The 12,235-nt window shown below is 46.5% G+C and overlaps 1 protein-coding gene across 4 annotated transcripts in view; it reads left to right on the top strand.

Annotated features, from left to right (window-relative positions):
* Positions 1–11,611, top strand: part of bcas1 (brain enriched myelin associated protein 1) — a 103,439-nt gene extending 91,828 nt beyond the window's left edge. For all 4 annotated transcript variants that reach the window (XM_078236431.1, XM_078236429.1, XM_078236430.1 and 1 more), the window contains 2 exons: positions 7,115–7,357; positions 11,189–11,611. In XM_078236431.1, coding sequence (XP_078092557.1) covers positions 7,115–7,357; positions 11,189–11,263 — 318 coding nt within the window. In that variant the 3' untranslated portion in view covers positions 11,264–11,611. The remainder of the gene's footprint in view (positions 1–7,114; positions 7,358–11,188) is intronic.
* The last annotated feature ends 624 nt before the right edge of the window (positions 11,612–12,235 follow it).

Genomic DNA, 12,235 nt, shown 5'->3' with positions numbered 1-12,235 from the left:
TTAGATTAAAGTAACAAGGAGCTTTGGATTGTCTGCGGTAGGGGAAAGATAGCAAAGATTGTAAGGTTAATAAGGCCATTATAAAGGCAAACCAAGCAGTTTATTTCTAGAGCGATAGAATTGAAAACCAGAGAAGTTACAATAAACTTGTATTGAATCTTGCTTTGATCACACTTGATATAATGGATACAGTTATGTTTGCTATATTTATAAAAGAAATTTAAATTGCAAGCAGTATTTTCCCTCTCTGTTTGGCTGCCAGTTGTATTATTTTGCCACAGCCCTACTCAACCGATGGTTCTTAGTATCCCTGATTACTTTGCAACGTGAAGAGAGTGCAAAAAAGATTTGCAAGAATAACATGAGAAATACAAGGTTATTATACCTCATAGCCTATTGGACAGGATTAGCAGTCTGAATCTTTTTTCGCTCAAAGGGAGATGGCTAAGTGAGACTAAAAGAGTTCTTCAAAGGTTTGACAGGTTTTGCTCGAGTGGATACAGATAAAAAAGCCTAAATTTTTGCCACGATGAAGAGGGTCTTCTGCTTATCCAAGATAGCTTTGAAGGTCCAATTACACAAATGCTCACTCCAAATCCAGCACCTCCATTGTTTTTGTCATGGCTAGGGATTGAGGTTCTAATTTATGTATCTGTGGTTCATGGAGACAGCTGCATATGGTAAAGTGTCTTCAGTCAAATCCAAAAAACTGGAGCACCTGGAGAAAACCCATACAGACACGGGGAGAATGTGCAAACTCCACACAGACAGTGACCTAAGGCTGGAATTGAACCTGGGTCCCTGGCACTGTGAGGCAGCAGTGCTAGCCACTGTGCCGCCCTTGGCAACTATCTTATATTGATGACATCTAGCTTTCCCCACAAGTGGAAAATTCTTGGCTCTACAAACCCAATCTAGGAAAATCCATGGTGGCGATTGTCCCAACCCTACGTGCTAATTTTTTAGCGCATCGGGCTGGGAGAATAGCGCTTGGGCTGATTCGTGGGATTCGCGCATGCGTTCCTGATGCACGTGCATTTCTGAGCGCCAGATATCTGGCGCAGTCGGGACCACGCTTCAAGCCAACGGGAACAGCAGGTAAGTTATTTTAAACTTATTTTAATGTAATTTAAATGTCATTATCGGGCCCGGATGGAATTCTCCAGGCTCGATAACATCTCCCACTCCCCCAGTACAATTTCATTCCAGCGGGGTTTAGAGTAGCTCCTCACTTTCGGGGAACTAGCGGGAGACCCTGCTGGAGTGAAGGGGGGGGGTTGCAATCGGGGCCCCCCCTGGGGTTCGGGCAGTTGGGGGGGTGGTGCCCCCTGGGCATGGGCACCATAGCAGTGCCCGCCTGTGCTCCTTGGCACTGCCCAAGGGGCAAAGTGTCCATGCCCAAGGGGCACCTTGGCACTACGTACCAGGCATTGGGCAGTGCCAAGGGGATGGGGCCTAGGGGGCAGGGCTTAGGGAAAATCGGTGGGGGTGGGTGATCTCGCTGCCACTTTGCATGGGGATTGGGCAGGATTGGAGGGAAGTCAGCGATCGGGACAGGCTGAGGGGTGGGGGGGGTCTGCCTCTTGGGAGGGGGAATCTGCCTGGGGAGTGGGGGGGAGGGCGGAGATTGGGTCACTCCAGGATGGGGGGGGGGGGGAGGTCAAGGCTGGCCCGGGAATGGTCGTGGGGGCCGCAATCGGGCTATGGAGGGGGGCGCTGGGGGGCAGCACTGCAGGGGTCCCAGGCTGGTTAGCAAAGTGCAGACTGACAGTTCGGGGCCCCTGCACATGCACAGAGACCCAGAACTGTCAGACTCTGGCGTGAATAGGCCCCGCCTCCCTTGAGCTTTTAACTATATTCATGATTGTGACCTCTGCATTGCACAGTGTGGGAGATTCTACTGAAAAAAACATAGTAATTTACACCAGTTTTCCCACAAATTCAGCACTTAGAACTTTTTTGGGAGAATCTCCCCCTATGACTCTATGACTCATGAACAAGGACACCCAAGTCCCTTCGAAATTCAATACTTTCCAGCCTTTCACCATTTGAGCAGAACTCCATATTTCTGTTTTTCCTACCAAAGTGGATAACCTCACCTTTCTCTCATTGTATTCTATCTGCCACATTTTTGCTCATTTGTTTAGCCCCTTCAAATCTCCAAGAAGCATCTTTGCACCCTCCTCACAACTCACACTTCCACCTAGTTTCCTAGTTTTGTGTCATTTGCAAACTTGGAAATATTACATTTAATCTCCATGTCCAAATCATTGATATCAATTGTGACTATCAGGGGCCCCAAGCACTGATCCTTGGGGTGCCCCACTAGTCATTGTCAATCTAAAAATTATCAATTTATTCCTACTGTCTGTTTTCTGTCCCTTAAACCAGTTCGAACCAGAACCGCCCCCCCTCCACCCCCCATGAGGCAGACTTAAACCATGTCAGCCCCAATCCCATGTTCTGTAATTCTGTTTACTGATCTCTTGTGTGGGTTGATTAACTGAACTGCTAAATATTGGGGAGTGTCAGATGTCCATCGCATCAAAGAGTTTGGAGCTCGAGAATTTTAGTAGGCTCCAGGAGTTCTCCCATATCACCAAATGCATCCAAATAAACTACAAAAGTGAAAAAAAATTAAGAGTTGGATTTAATGGCCTCAGCAGTCTATCACTGGTTGGAAAATAGGTGGCAACCTCACTGCAACCATTCCTGGGTGCCCCGGTGCAATTAAAAGCCAATCATGCACCTACCTGATCAGCTACATGGTTGCTCAAGAAATAAGGATGAAGTATCTACAAATGTGTAAAAAAAAACCTTCCCCAACACCGCAGAGAATTGAAGGAATTATTAATGCACTTGAACACAAAAAATGTGAGGCAGTGTTCACTGAAATGTGAACCCAATTACAACCCCCCCCCCCCCCCCCCCCCCCCCCCCCCAACCAGCTCACTGGCAGCAAGGAGTGGGATCGGTGGAAAGTCCCAACTCCAGGAGGTGCTGACTATTCAGAGGCATGATGTGGAGATGCCGGCGTTGGACTGGGGTAAACACAGTAAGAAGTTTAACAACACCAGGTTAAAGTCCAACAGGTTTATTTGGTAGCAAAAGCCACACAAGCTTTCGGAGCTCTAAGCCCCTAAGCAGAGAAGGGGCTTAGAGCTCCGAAAGCTTGTGTGGCTTTTGCTACCAAATAAACCTGTTGGACTTTAACCTGGTGTTGTTAAACTTCTTACTGTATTCAGAGGCAGGCAGTGTTCCTTAATGTCTAGATGGCAGGCTCATTGGATGCGGTTTTAACACACTTGCGCAGAACCTTTTTATTCTTGTATGGGATATGGGTGTCACTGGCTAGATCAGAACTAGTTGCCCATCCCAATTACCTTTGAGAAAGTGATGGGGTGAGCCACCTTCATGAAACGCTGCAGTCAGTCTATCGCAGGTACAGCCACGCAGATATTAGGCAGAGAGATCCAGCATTTTAATCCCCAAGGAATGGAATTAAAATTGGGCCCAATACCTTTTTTTAATACTTGATGCCTTTATCGTGTAATTCCTTGATGCCTTGAATATAATCATGCAACCAGATAATGGTTGTTGATGAGGAGGTGACCTGATGTAAAAACAAGCTTCTAAACTAGGCAGCTTCAATTGTCTGCAAATAAATGTTTCTGTATGCAAGCAGTTAGCTAAATAAAGAATCAGCTAGGCACTTGAATGCAGAAAATGGAACATTTTTATCTCCTTTGAAATTCATAGAATCCCTACAATGCAGGGGGAGACCATATGGCCCATCGAGTCTGCACCAACAATAATCCCACCCAGGCACTATCCTCGTAACTCCATGTATTTACCCCGCTAATCTCCCTGACACTAAGGATCAATTTAGCATGGCCAATCAGCCTAACTGCACATCTTTGGAGTGTGGGAGGAAACTGGAGCACCTGGAGGAAACCCACACAGACACAGGGAGAATGTGCAGACTCCTTACAGACTTTGACCCGAGGCCGCAATTGAACCTGGGTCCCTAGCGCTGTGAGGCAGCAGTGCTTGCCCATGTGGCGCCCATGACTTGCTTCTGAATTGTATATTGAAAGTGATTTGTGGAGAAGGGGCGCATTTAAAATATAAGTTACAAGTAAAACGTTTTGCAATTTCTTACCTGACTTCATGGATCAAATGTGTAATTGAATCAAAGCTGAGTCTGAAGTTGGCATTTGGAGGATATGTGTTGTACTTGACAAAGGTTCGGTTCTTCAGGAATTCGCAAACATTGTATGATCACCAAAGCCACCAGAAAATTCCAACAGATAGCTGCGAACATGATTTTTCCTTACACCCTGTGGAGTAATTGTTGGCAATTACAAACACATATTGTTGCTATCCGTTGCTGATTTGTCCTACTGAAGGCTAATTTGTTTACTAATCCTCACTTCTCCCTAGTTCCTGAGGCTCTACTACTCCAGTTGGTCTTCCCAGTTCATGCAGGTACTCCCTCTCCTTTTCCTCCCCAATTCTCTCGGACACTTTTCTACCCTTCCCCACATTTCACACTTGCACTCTTCTTCTGCAGTTCGTGCTGACACTTGTTGCTCCTACCCTCTTTCTTCTTCTCTTCCTTTGCCCCCCCCCCCTTCTCGTGCCCACACTACAGAGTTGATCTTTCCAGTTTGTCCCTTACCAGCACATTAGGCTCCAAATGGAAGACGCTGCTGGGAAAACAGCCAATGATATATGCAGGAATTCCAAATCTCTCAAACTAGCAATAGATGGAGCTTTCCCTGCCATTGTGTGCCACAGAGGTATCATTGCTGCAGCAGAACCAGTTAACAGCTGGACTGAGCACAGAAACAGAGCAGGTTGATTTTTAGTGAGGTAGTTCTCATTCATTCTAAGTGCCAAATTTCTGTAAAAACTGGAGTAAATCCTGTTTTTTTTTCAGCGGGATTTTCAAAATGAATCTCCCACACTCGGAACACTGCAGAGTGCCCAAGCTTGAATCACTCCAAAAATCAGTGGGCGGGCCTATTCCTGCTGGAGAGGCCGGCAGCCTAGCGCTGAGCGGGCCACTGTGCATGCGTCAGTCTGTCAGCGCGGAGATAGGCGCATGTGCAGCAGTCTACACTGTCATCTTCCCGATCACTGGCCAAACCCGCGATCCTGCATCGCTGGCCGTGCGACCTTCCCCCACCACCCTGATTTCTGGCCTCCCTGACGTTTCTGGGCCAGCCACAACTGTGCCCCCGGCCCACCTCGCTCTCTCCCCAGCCCCTCGCCCCTGGCCATGGCAGCCCCGACCACCCCCACCCACCCCTTCACCAGTCCCGACCCCACCGCCAGGAGGCCGAACCCCATCCCGATGGCCAGCCCTCCCCTTCCTCTGCTCATGATCCCCATCCCCACCGATCCACCCCCCCCCCACCCCACCCAGAGTCCCTGCCCCCAATAGTCCCTGCCACTTGAGACTGCCCGATGCCTGGTGGGTAGTGCCAAGATGCTTCTTGAACATTGCCACTTTGCCCCTTGGGCAGTGCCAGGAGGCTAGGCTGGCACTGCCAAGCTGGCAATGCTGAGGAGGCTCACCCCCCCCTGACCCTCTGGGGAGTCTCCATGGCCACCCTTCACTCCAGCAGGGTTGGGCCGCCAGCTCCCCATTAGTGGGGAGCTGTTGTAAACCCGCTGGAGTGAACCACTCCTGGTTGGGGTGAGGGGAGGCTAGCGAGCCCGGAGACTTAATAATTCTGTAAATAAATTCTGTAAATAAATTCTGTAAATAAATTCTGTAAATAAATTCTGTAAATAAAAAAAGTACCTTGATTTTTCAGCCAATGGTTTGAAGTGAAATATGGCAATAGGATTGTTTAATACAGACATCCAAAGCTTACATGCAAGTTCAAGTGACCCAAGCTGTCATGTACATTATTAATATATAAAAACAAACATGCCATTAAAATTTGAATTATAAAATTTACTATGGATTCTATTTCCATGGACTGTGTAGCAATTTCTAATAAATTCAGAATAATTCTTTCTTTCTTATTCCTAAATTCAGTTTTTGCATTAGATTAATTGCAACACCCTCCTTTTTATTCTATTCTAATCCTTGCATGACTAGAAATGTTTAGAATCCACTTATGCCCTAGTCTAAGCCACAGTCATGTGTCTATTAATGCCTTTATATCATAAAGGCGGCACAGTGGTTAGCACTGCTGCCTCACAGCGCCAGGGACCCGGGTTCAATTCTACCCTTGGGGGACTGTGCGTGGAGTTTGCACATTCTCCCCGTGTCTGCATGGGTTTCCTCCGGATGCCCCGGTTTCCCCTCTCAGTCCAAAGATGTGCACATTAGGCGGATTGGCCATGCTAAATTGTCTCTTAGTGTCCGAAGATGTGTAGATTAAGTGGATTAGCCATGGGAAATGTGCAAGGTTACGGGGGAGGGCCTGGGTGGGATGCTCTTTCAGAGAGTCAATGCAGACTCGATGGACTCTATGCTTCTATTCTATAACCCCAAGCACAACTGGTATCTCTAGTTCATCGATTTTATTCATATTACTTAAAGAGTAAAACTTCAACCTGTCCTGTTTGTCTAGCAACCTTATTCATTCGAATCCTTCCATTCACTGACCTGTTTTTTTTTAATTACCTTACTGATATTCCACGATCATTCCCTTTAAGTTTCATTTTTGCCCCCTTGTCTTGTTTTTCCCTCCACACTGCCATATTGAGTTCAATTCTCAGCTACATGTTACTCTGCCAGCAGGGACATTGGTCCCAACAAGGTGAGGCCCATAAATGCTGTACCCAGAATTAATCCACGTGTTCCAGAAACCGGAATGCTTTCTTTTCACACCATGGCTGGAATTTTACCGGCAAGCGTGCCCTGGAATTGGTTCGTGCCCTGCAAGGTTCGCAGAATGGCTTTCTCCATTGGCCTCAGGTGGGATCTTACAAATCTTGGGCGGACGTGCCGATAAAATTCGGGCACATCTCTCCAGCCATGCATGTACCCCTTTACTATTACTGAGATCACATCAGCAACACAAGGCATGCTTTCTGTTTCAGTCTCCAGAAAATGGGAAGACTTCATTTCATAATACCTTCTCCTTTTCAGGACTCAGGCTTGGCAGATGATGCAACGAAGAAAGGCAAAGACAGTTCAAAACAGAGGAAGTCCACATCAGAGGCCAGTAAAGAAGAACCTCAGAGAACAAAATCTGTGGAAGCCCTTCCTTCCTCACAGCAACCAAACACCGTTTCAGCATCAGTACCGAATGGCAACAACATCAAAGCCGGAGAAACGCCTGAGAAGAAACTCGAAAAGAAGTCATCATTTGGGGTGTTTCTAAAACAATTGGTATGTTTAGAGAAAGTCAAATCAAATAGGTTTCTGAAACCTTTTCATTTCAAGCATTTAGAAACAAAATTAAATATAAATTCATATAATTTGATAATGGAGTTTGAGGGTTTTGTCAAACCGCAATGATAGGCTTGTTCCCTATTCGTTGCTATTTTATCTTTTCTGACTTGCCATTTATGCCTTTGAATGGTTGATCCAGCTGACTCGATGAAAGAATTGCCTTCTACACGAAGAGCTGTGTAGAAGTAAAATCTCATGACTATATAATTGGTAAATTCAAATAGCAATCATCAGTAAGCACTCTTACAAACAACACAATCTATTTTGCAGCTCTAGTTGGAAAAACAGACGAGCTTTCTTGCTGATTTGTGCTTTTAGCTCTTTTCCTTTTGCTCGTCTAAGTTTCCCCAGCTGCAGTACTCGTCTTTCAACTGGGAAATCAGAACACAACATTTTTCCAAACCTGTGCCATTGGCATTCCAATCAGCACAGTGAGTGCTATAGATTAACTCACAATTTAATTTTCCCTTTATTTGCTAACCCCCCCCCCCCCCCCCCCGCACTCCACCTCAGGCAATATGCCTTCCTGGGTCGTTCCGACTGTGACTAAGAATTTAACATGTAAAAAGTTGCATCGGAGATTAAAGATCATATATAGTCACATGATGTTGCAATAGAGGTTATCGGTGAACCGTCACGTGAATGTGACCAACAGGGTTACCCTCACTGTCTTTCCAAGCAGACCACTTGTTATAAGTGGCTTACATTAATTGACTAATAATCAGCTTATAACTGAATTTACACTCACAAAAGTGTGACTGTGGTGCATTGTATATAGCCAAAATGATTAGCTGCATAATTCACAGATCACTAGGTAGACACAGAAAGAATACTGTAGAATTATTAGCTGTTATCAGAGTGCCACTATACTCTAACATTTAGATAAATCTATGTAACTAAAATCTACCCTACCTCAGCACGAACACTGATTAGCCCGCAGCTCGGATCAGTGAGCACAGCTGCTCTTGCGTTTAGATTTTCCTTCTGCTTTATGTAGTAATCCCCAGTGGGTAATGCTTCTAATGTCTGGAAAAATACACCAGATATAACAGAAGGTGGGGGCTTAATGAGAGGAAAATTGAAAGATCATCTAGTGAAGGAAAGGATCTTTTTCAGCAATTACATGTAGGTTCAGACTTCACAGTCAAGAATGATGTGCTTATGAATAAGTTGCATTAAATGATTAATAATCAGAAAAACTGAAGTTAATGGATAATTTTATCTGATATAAGAGTTAAGACTTAAATGTTTTGAAAGTGCTTTATTGATTTTGAAATGTAGATATAGAAGTATAATAAAAATACATGCTTGCAATGAGGGTGATTCTCTGAGCCCGCTGTGCTGCTTTTGAAGTGCAGTGGGCCGGGAGACTCTAGCGGAGGCCACTTTACGGGCTCCCCGCTGGGCACCATGTCCTCCGCGATTCTCCAGCAACCGGATTTCCGGCGCCAGAAATCAGCACGGAGCTGTGTTAATTATGGTAATGGTAATTTACGTCACTGTTAAATCTCATTAGCAGGCCCGGGACTGAAATTTCTGGGCCCACTAGCCCCACCACAACCCTCCTCCCCCCCCCCTGCCATGAGTGTTTCACTCCAGCAGGGTTTACTATAGCTCCCCACTTGCGGGGAGCTGGTGGCCCAGCCCCGCTGGAATGAAGGGGGGGGGGGCCATCGAGGCCCCCAGAGGGTCGAGGGTCGGGCGCTGAGGGTGCCCCCTGGACATTGCCACCTTGGCAGTGCCAGCCTGGGCCCCTGGCACTGCCCAAGGGACAACGTGTCAATGCCCAGGGGGCACCTTGGCGCTGCCCATGGGGTATAGGGCAGTGCCAAGGGGGTGGGGTCCAATGGGATGGGGAGGCGATCTTTGGGGATTGGTGGGGTTCCGCAGCCACTCTGCTTTTGGGCTGAGTGACAGAGTGAGGGAGGTCAGCGATAAGGGGTGGCCATCAGGGTTCGAGGGGGTGGGGTGGTCAGCCTGCTGGGGGGAGGTTGGGACTGCGGTGTGGGCTGGGTCAGAGCTGTCGGTGACGGGGGGTGGGAGAGGTTATCGAGATTGGGGGGTCACAGAGGCGTGGGGGGGGGAGCGGGTCTAGGCTGGCCTGGGCATGTTCGAGGTGGCCGACGATCGGGCTGTGGGGGGGAGGTGGGCAGTAAGGTGGGGATTGCGGGGCTGGCCAGCGATCGAGTTGGCCAGCGATTGGGAGACCAGCAGTGCGGGGCCACTGCACATGCACCGACCTTGGTGTTGACAGACTGGTCCATGCGCAGTGACCTGCTCAGTGCTATGCTGCCGACCTCCCCACCACTGATATTCAGCGTAATTCATGCTGAGGCACTCTGCAGTGCACAGAGTGTGGGAAATTTATTTTGAAACTCCCACTGAAAAGAATCAGCCTGATTTACTCCAGTTTTGGCGCGAATGTGACACTTAGAATCTTTTGTGAGGAATCGCCCTCCATTTCTTTAGCCTTCATATGCAAGTTAACCATGATCATGATGTTTAAAATAAAGCGGTAATGTCACCTTGAAGGAAATCACGGTCATCATACAACATCAATCCTGAAATATTCATTTGCAAGGTCTGGAAATAGAGAAGTACTGACCAAGATATCCGAACAGAATTATTGGATCACTATTAGTATCATCTATCCACATGGTCTTGCTGTTTTTAGTGTTTCCTTTCACATTTCACCAGCACTATTTTAAAGCTTTAATCTTCACACTCTGGAGGTTTGTTAATCTCACTTGGGTAGCATTATAGTCATTTAAAAAAGGCACAGTAATTAAAATACTTTGTTAAGTCTAAACATGTGGGCTAAATATAAAACCTACACAATTTGCATAAAGCTCAAAGCCTTCTCAGGAAGTTGAACATATCTTAATCTATGTCATGTGAAAATATAGCGCATGCTGTGCTTTTCGATTTAGCACTACAATTGATCTTGGTACCCTGGGTTAGGAAGGGAATGTCAGAAAGGATTTTCATTACTGATTGCTATTTAACAGCCACTTGCTTCAAGAGCCCATGTGCAGAAGGCAGGACTGCGCTGACCGTCACGGTTGACTAATCTCAATGTAAATGGCTGAAATTTAAAAAAATAATGTCCACTTGTGCTAAGGTACAACAGTAACAATTCATTTGGCGGGCATCTAAAAAAATATTCATCATAAATTTTTCTTCAGGAACAATATTGTTTTTCTTTGAAAGAACTAACTGTTCTGCAATTTTCCACAGTCCACTAACCTGGGTTGAATGCCGTGGGTAGTTCTATTTAATCAGTGGTTCTATTCAATCAAATGTATCACTGCTATTGCTGCAATAGGAAAAACAGTAAAATAAAAGAAATATGTTTTTGCAGCGTTAGCTGATCTTAAATAGGGCTATGGCAGAGGTACCATGATGGACTACAGCATCTTAGCATAAGGATGAATAAAAATCAATCAAACTTCCCAATCACAATTGCCAACAGCATCCACTGTTGGAAGTGTTCACATGTGAATGGCGTGGGAGGACAAGTTTAGCGTCAGCTGTGATGTATGCCAGAATTAAGCAGTGCACCAGCATTCACTGTCAATCTACTGGACAGTGGCCTATATTTTGCATCTGTGGCCCAGTAAGGGAGACTTCTTTCAACAGAGAGAGGGGGTGAAATTAAAGGAAAGGAAATGTTAAATAGAGTTCTTGACATAACCAGTGTGAATTCATATCTGGATTGTAATGCTGCAATTGTTCAATGTTTTCCACCTTTATTTTTATGCCTTACAGGGAGGAAAAAAGACAGCAGATGCTGGGGTGCAGACAGATCCTGTCGTTATCTATCCTGCAGGGAAGGCAAAGTGATGCCAGTCCATTCGCCCTTTCATTCCAGGAAACTTGGCAATGCGCCTTACTACTCGGTGACATCACTAATGTAGACAGCTTTGACTGTCCCTCTTGCATTTTTTAGCACTCAGGGCATGCCCCCAAAATATCATTCTGATCATATTTCTAGTTAGTTGATTGGTGTACTTTCAGAAGATTTCCGGATCTTTAAACTATATGTGGTAGATTTAGACCATTTTCTATGTATTAGTTAAGTGTATTGTTCGAAATGCATAATTTGACTAAGCATTTTCACAATTTATTTTAAATTGTTTTTGTAATAACATCAGGAGCAGAGTTTTAAGAATCCTGCTGACCTGATGGGGAGTGGGGTGGGGGGTGGCGGGTGGGGGGGGGGGGGGGGGGGGGGGGGGCGGGTGGTGCCTGTAAAGTTCTCTGGGTGGCCTTCCTCACCCAACCTGTCTGCAATTTGATGGGGGAGTAAACGAGGCCTAGGGCAGCCTAACTGAGGCCCGACTGGTCACTTAATGGCTGCTTCTCACCCGGCCTCAATTTTGAGGCTGGCAGGAGGGAAAGCCTGGCAGGCCGCCTCACTTGGGCCTCAGGCAGAAAGTGAGTGTGGGGTGGGAGGGAATGTCTCCCTCAGGTACCCCTCTTCCCACAGTGTCTTCACAGGTGCTCCTTCCACCTCCAACCTCTCCATCGAGACTGCCACCCTCTCTCCCAAATCACTTTCCCCAGGCCTCACCTCCACTCCTGACCAAGAGACTCCTATATGTTACCCCCCACCTCATGTGCCCCTTCGCACTCCCACCTGTGCTTGGGTCCATAGGCAATCCTGGGCCTTGGGTGGGTATAATACCAGCAGCAGTCACCACCTTCCTAGAGGCGCTTCCAAGCAATGAATTGCTGCCAGCGTCTGGCTGGAAGTTTTCAGCAGATATAACTTTGCCCCCCGGGCTCCTTGACCATAGGGAAATCTCACCGCCA

This window comes from Mustelus asterias, chromosome 20 (genome assembly GCF_964213995.1).
Source record: "Mustelus asterias chromosome 20, sMusAst1.hap1.1, whole genome shotgun sequence".
In the NCBI taxonomy this organism is placed as follows: Eukaryota; Metazoa; Chordata; class Chondrichthyes; order Carcharhiniformes; family Triakidae; genus Mustelus; species Mustelus asterias.
The sequence above is the reverse complement of the archived record's forward strand: the minus strand, read 5'-3'. Positions and strand labels throughout refer to the sequence as shown.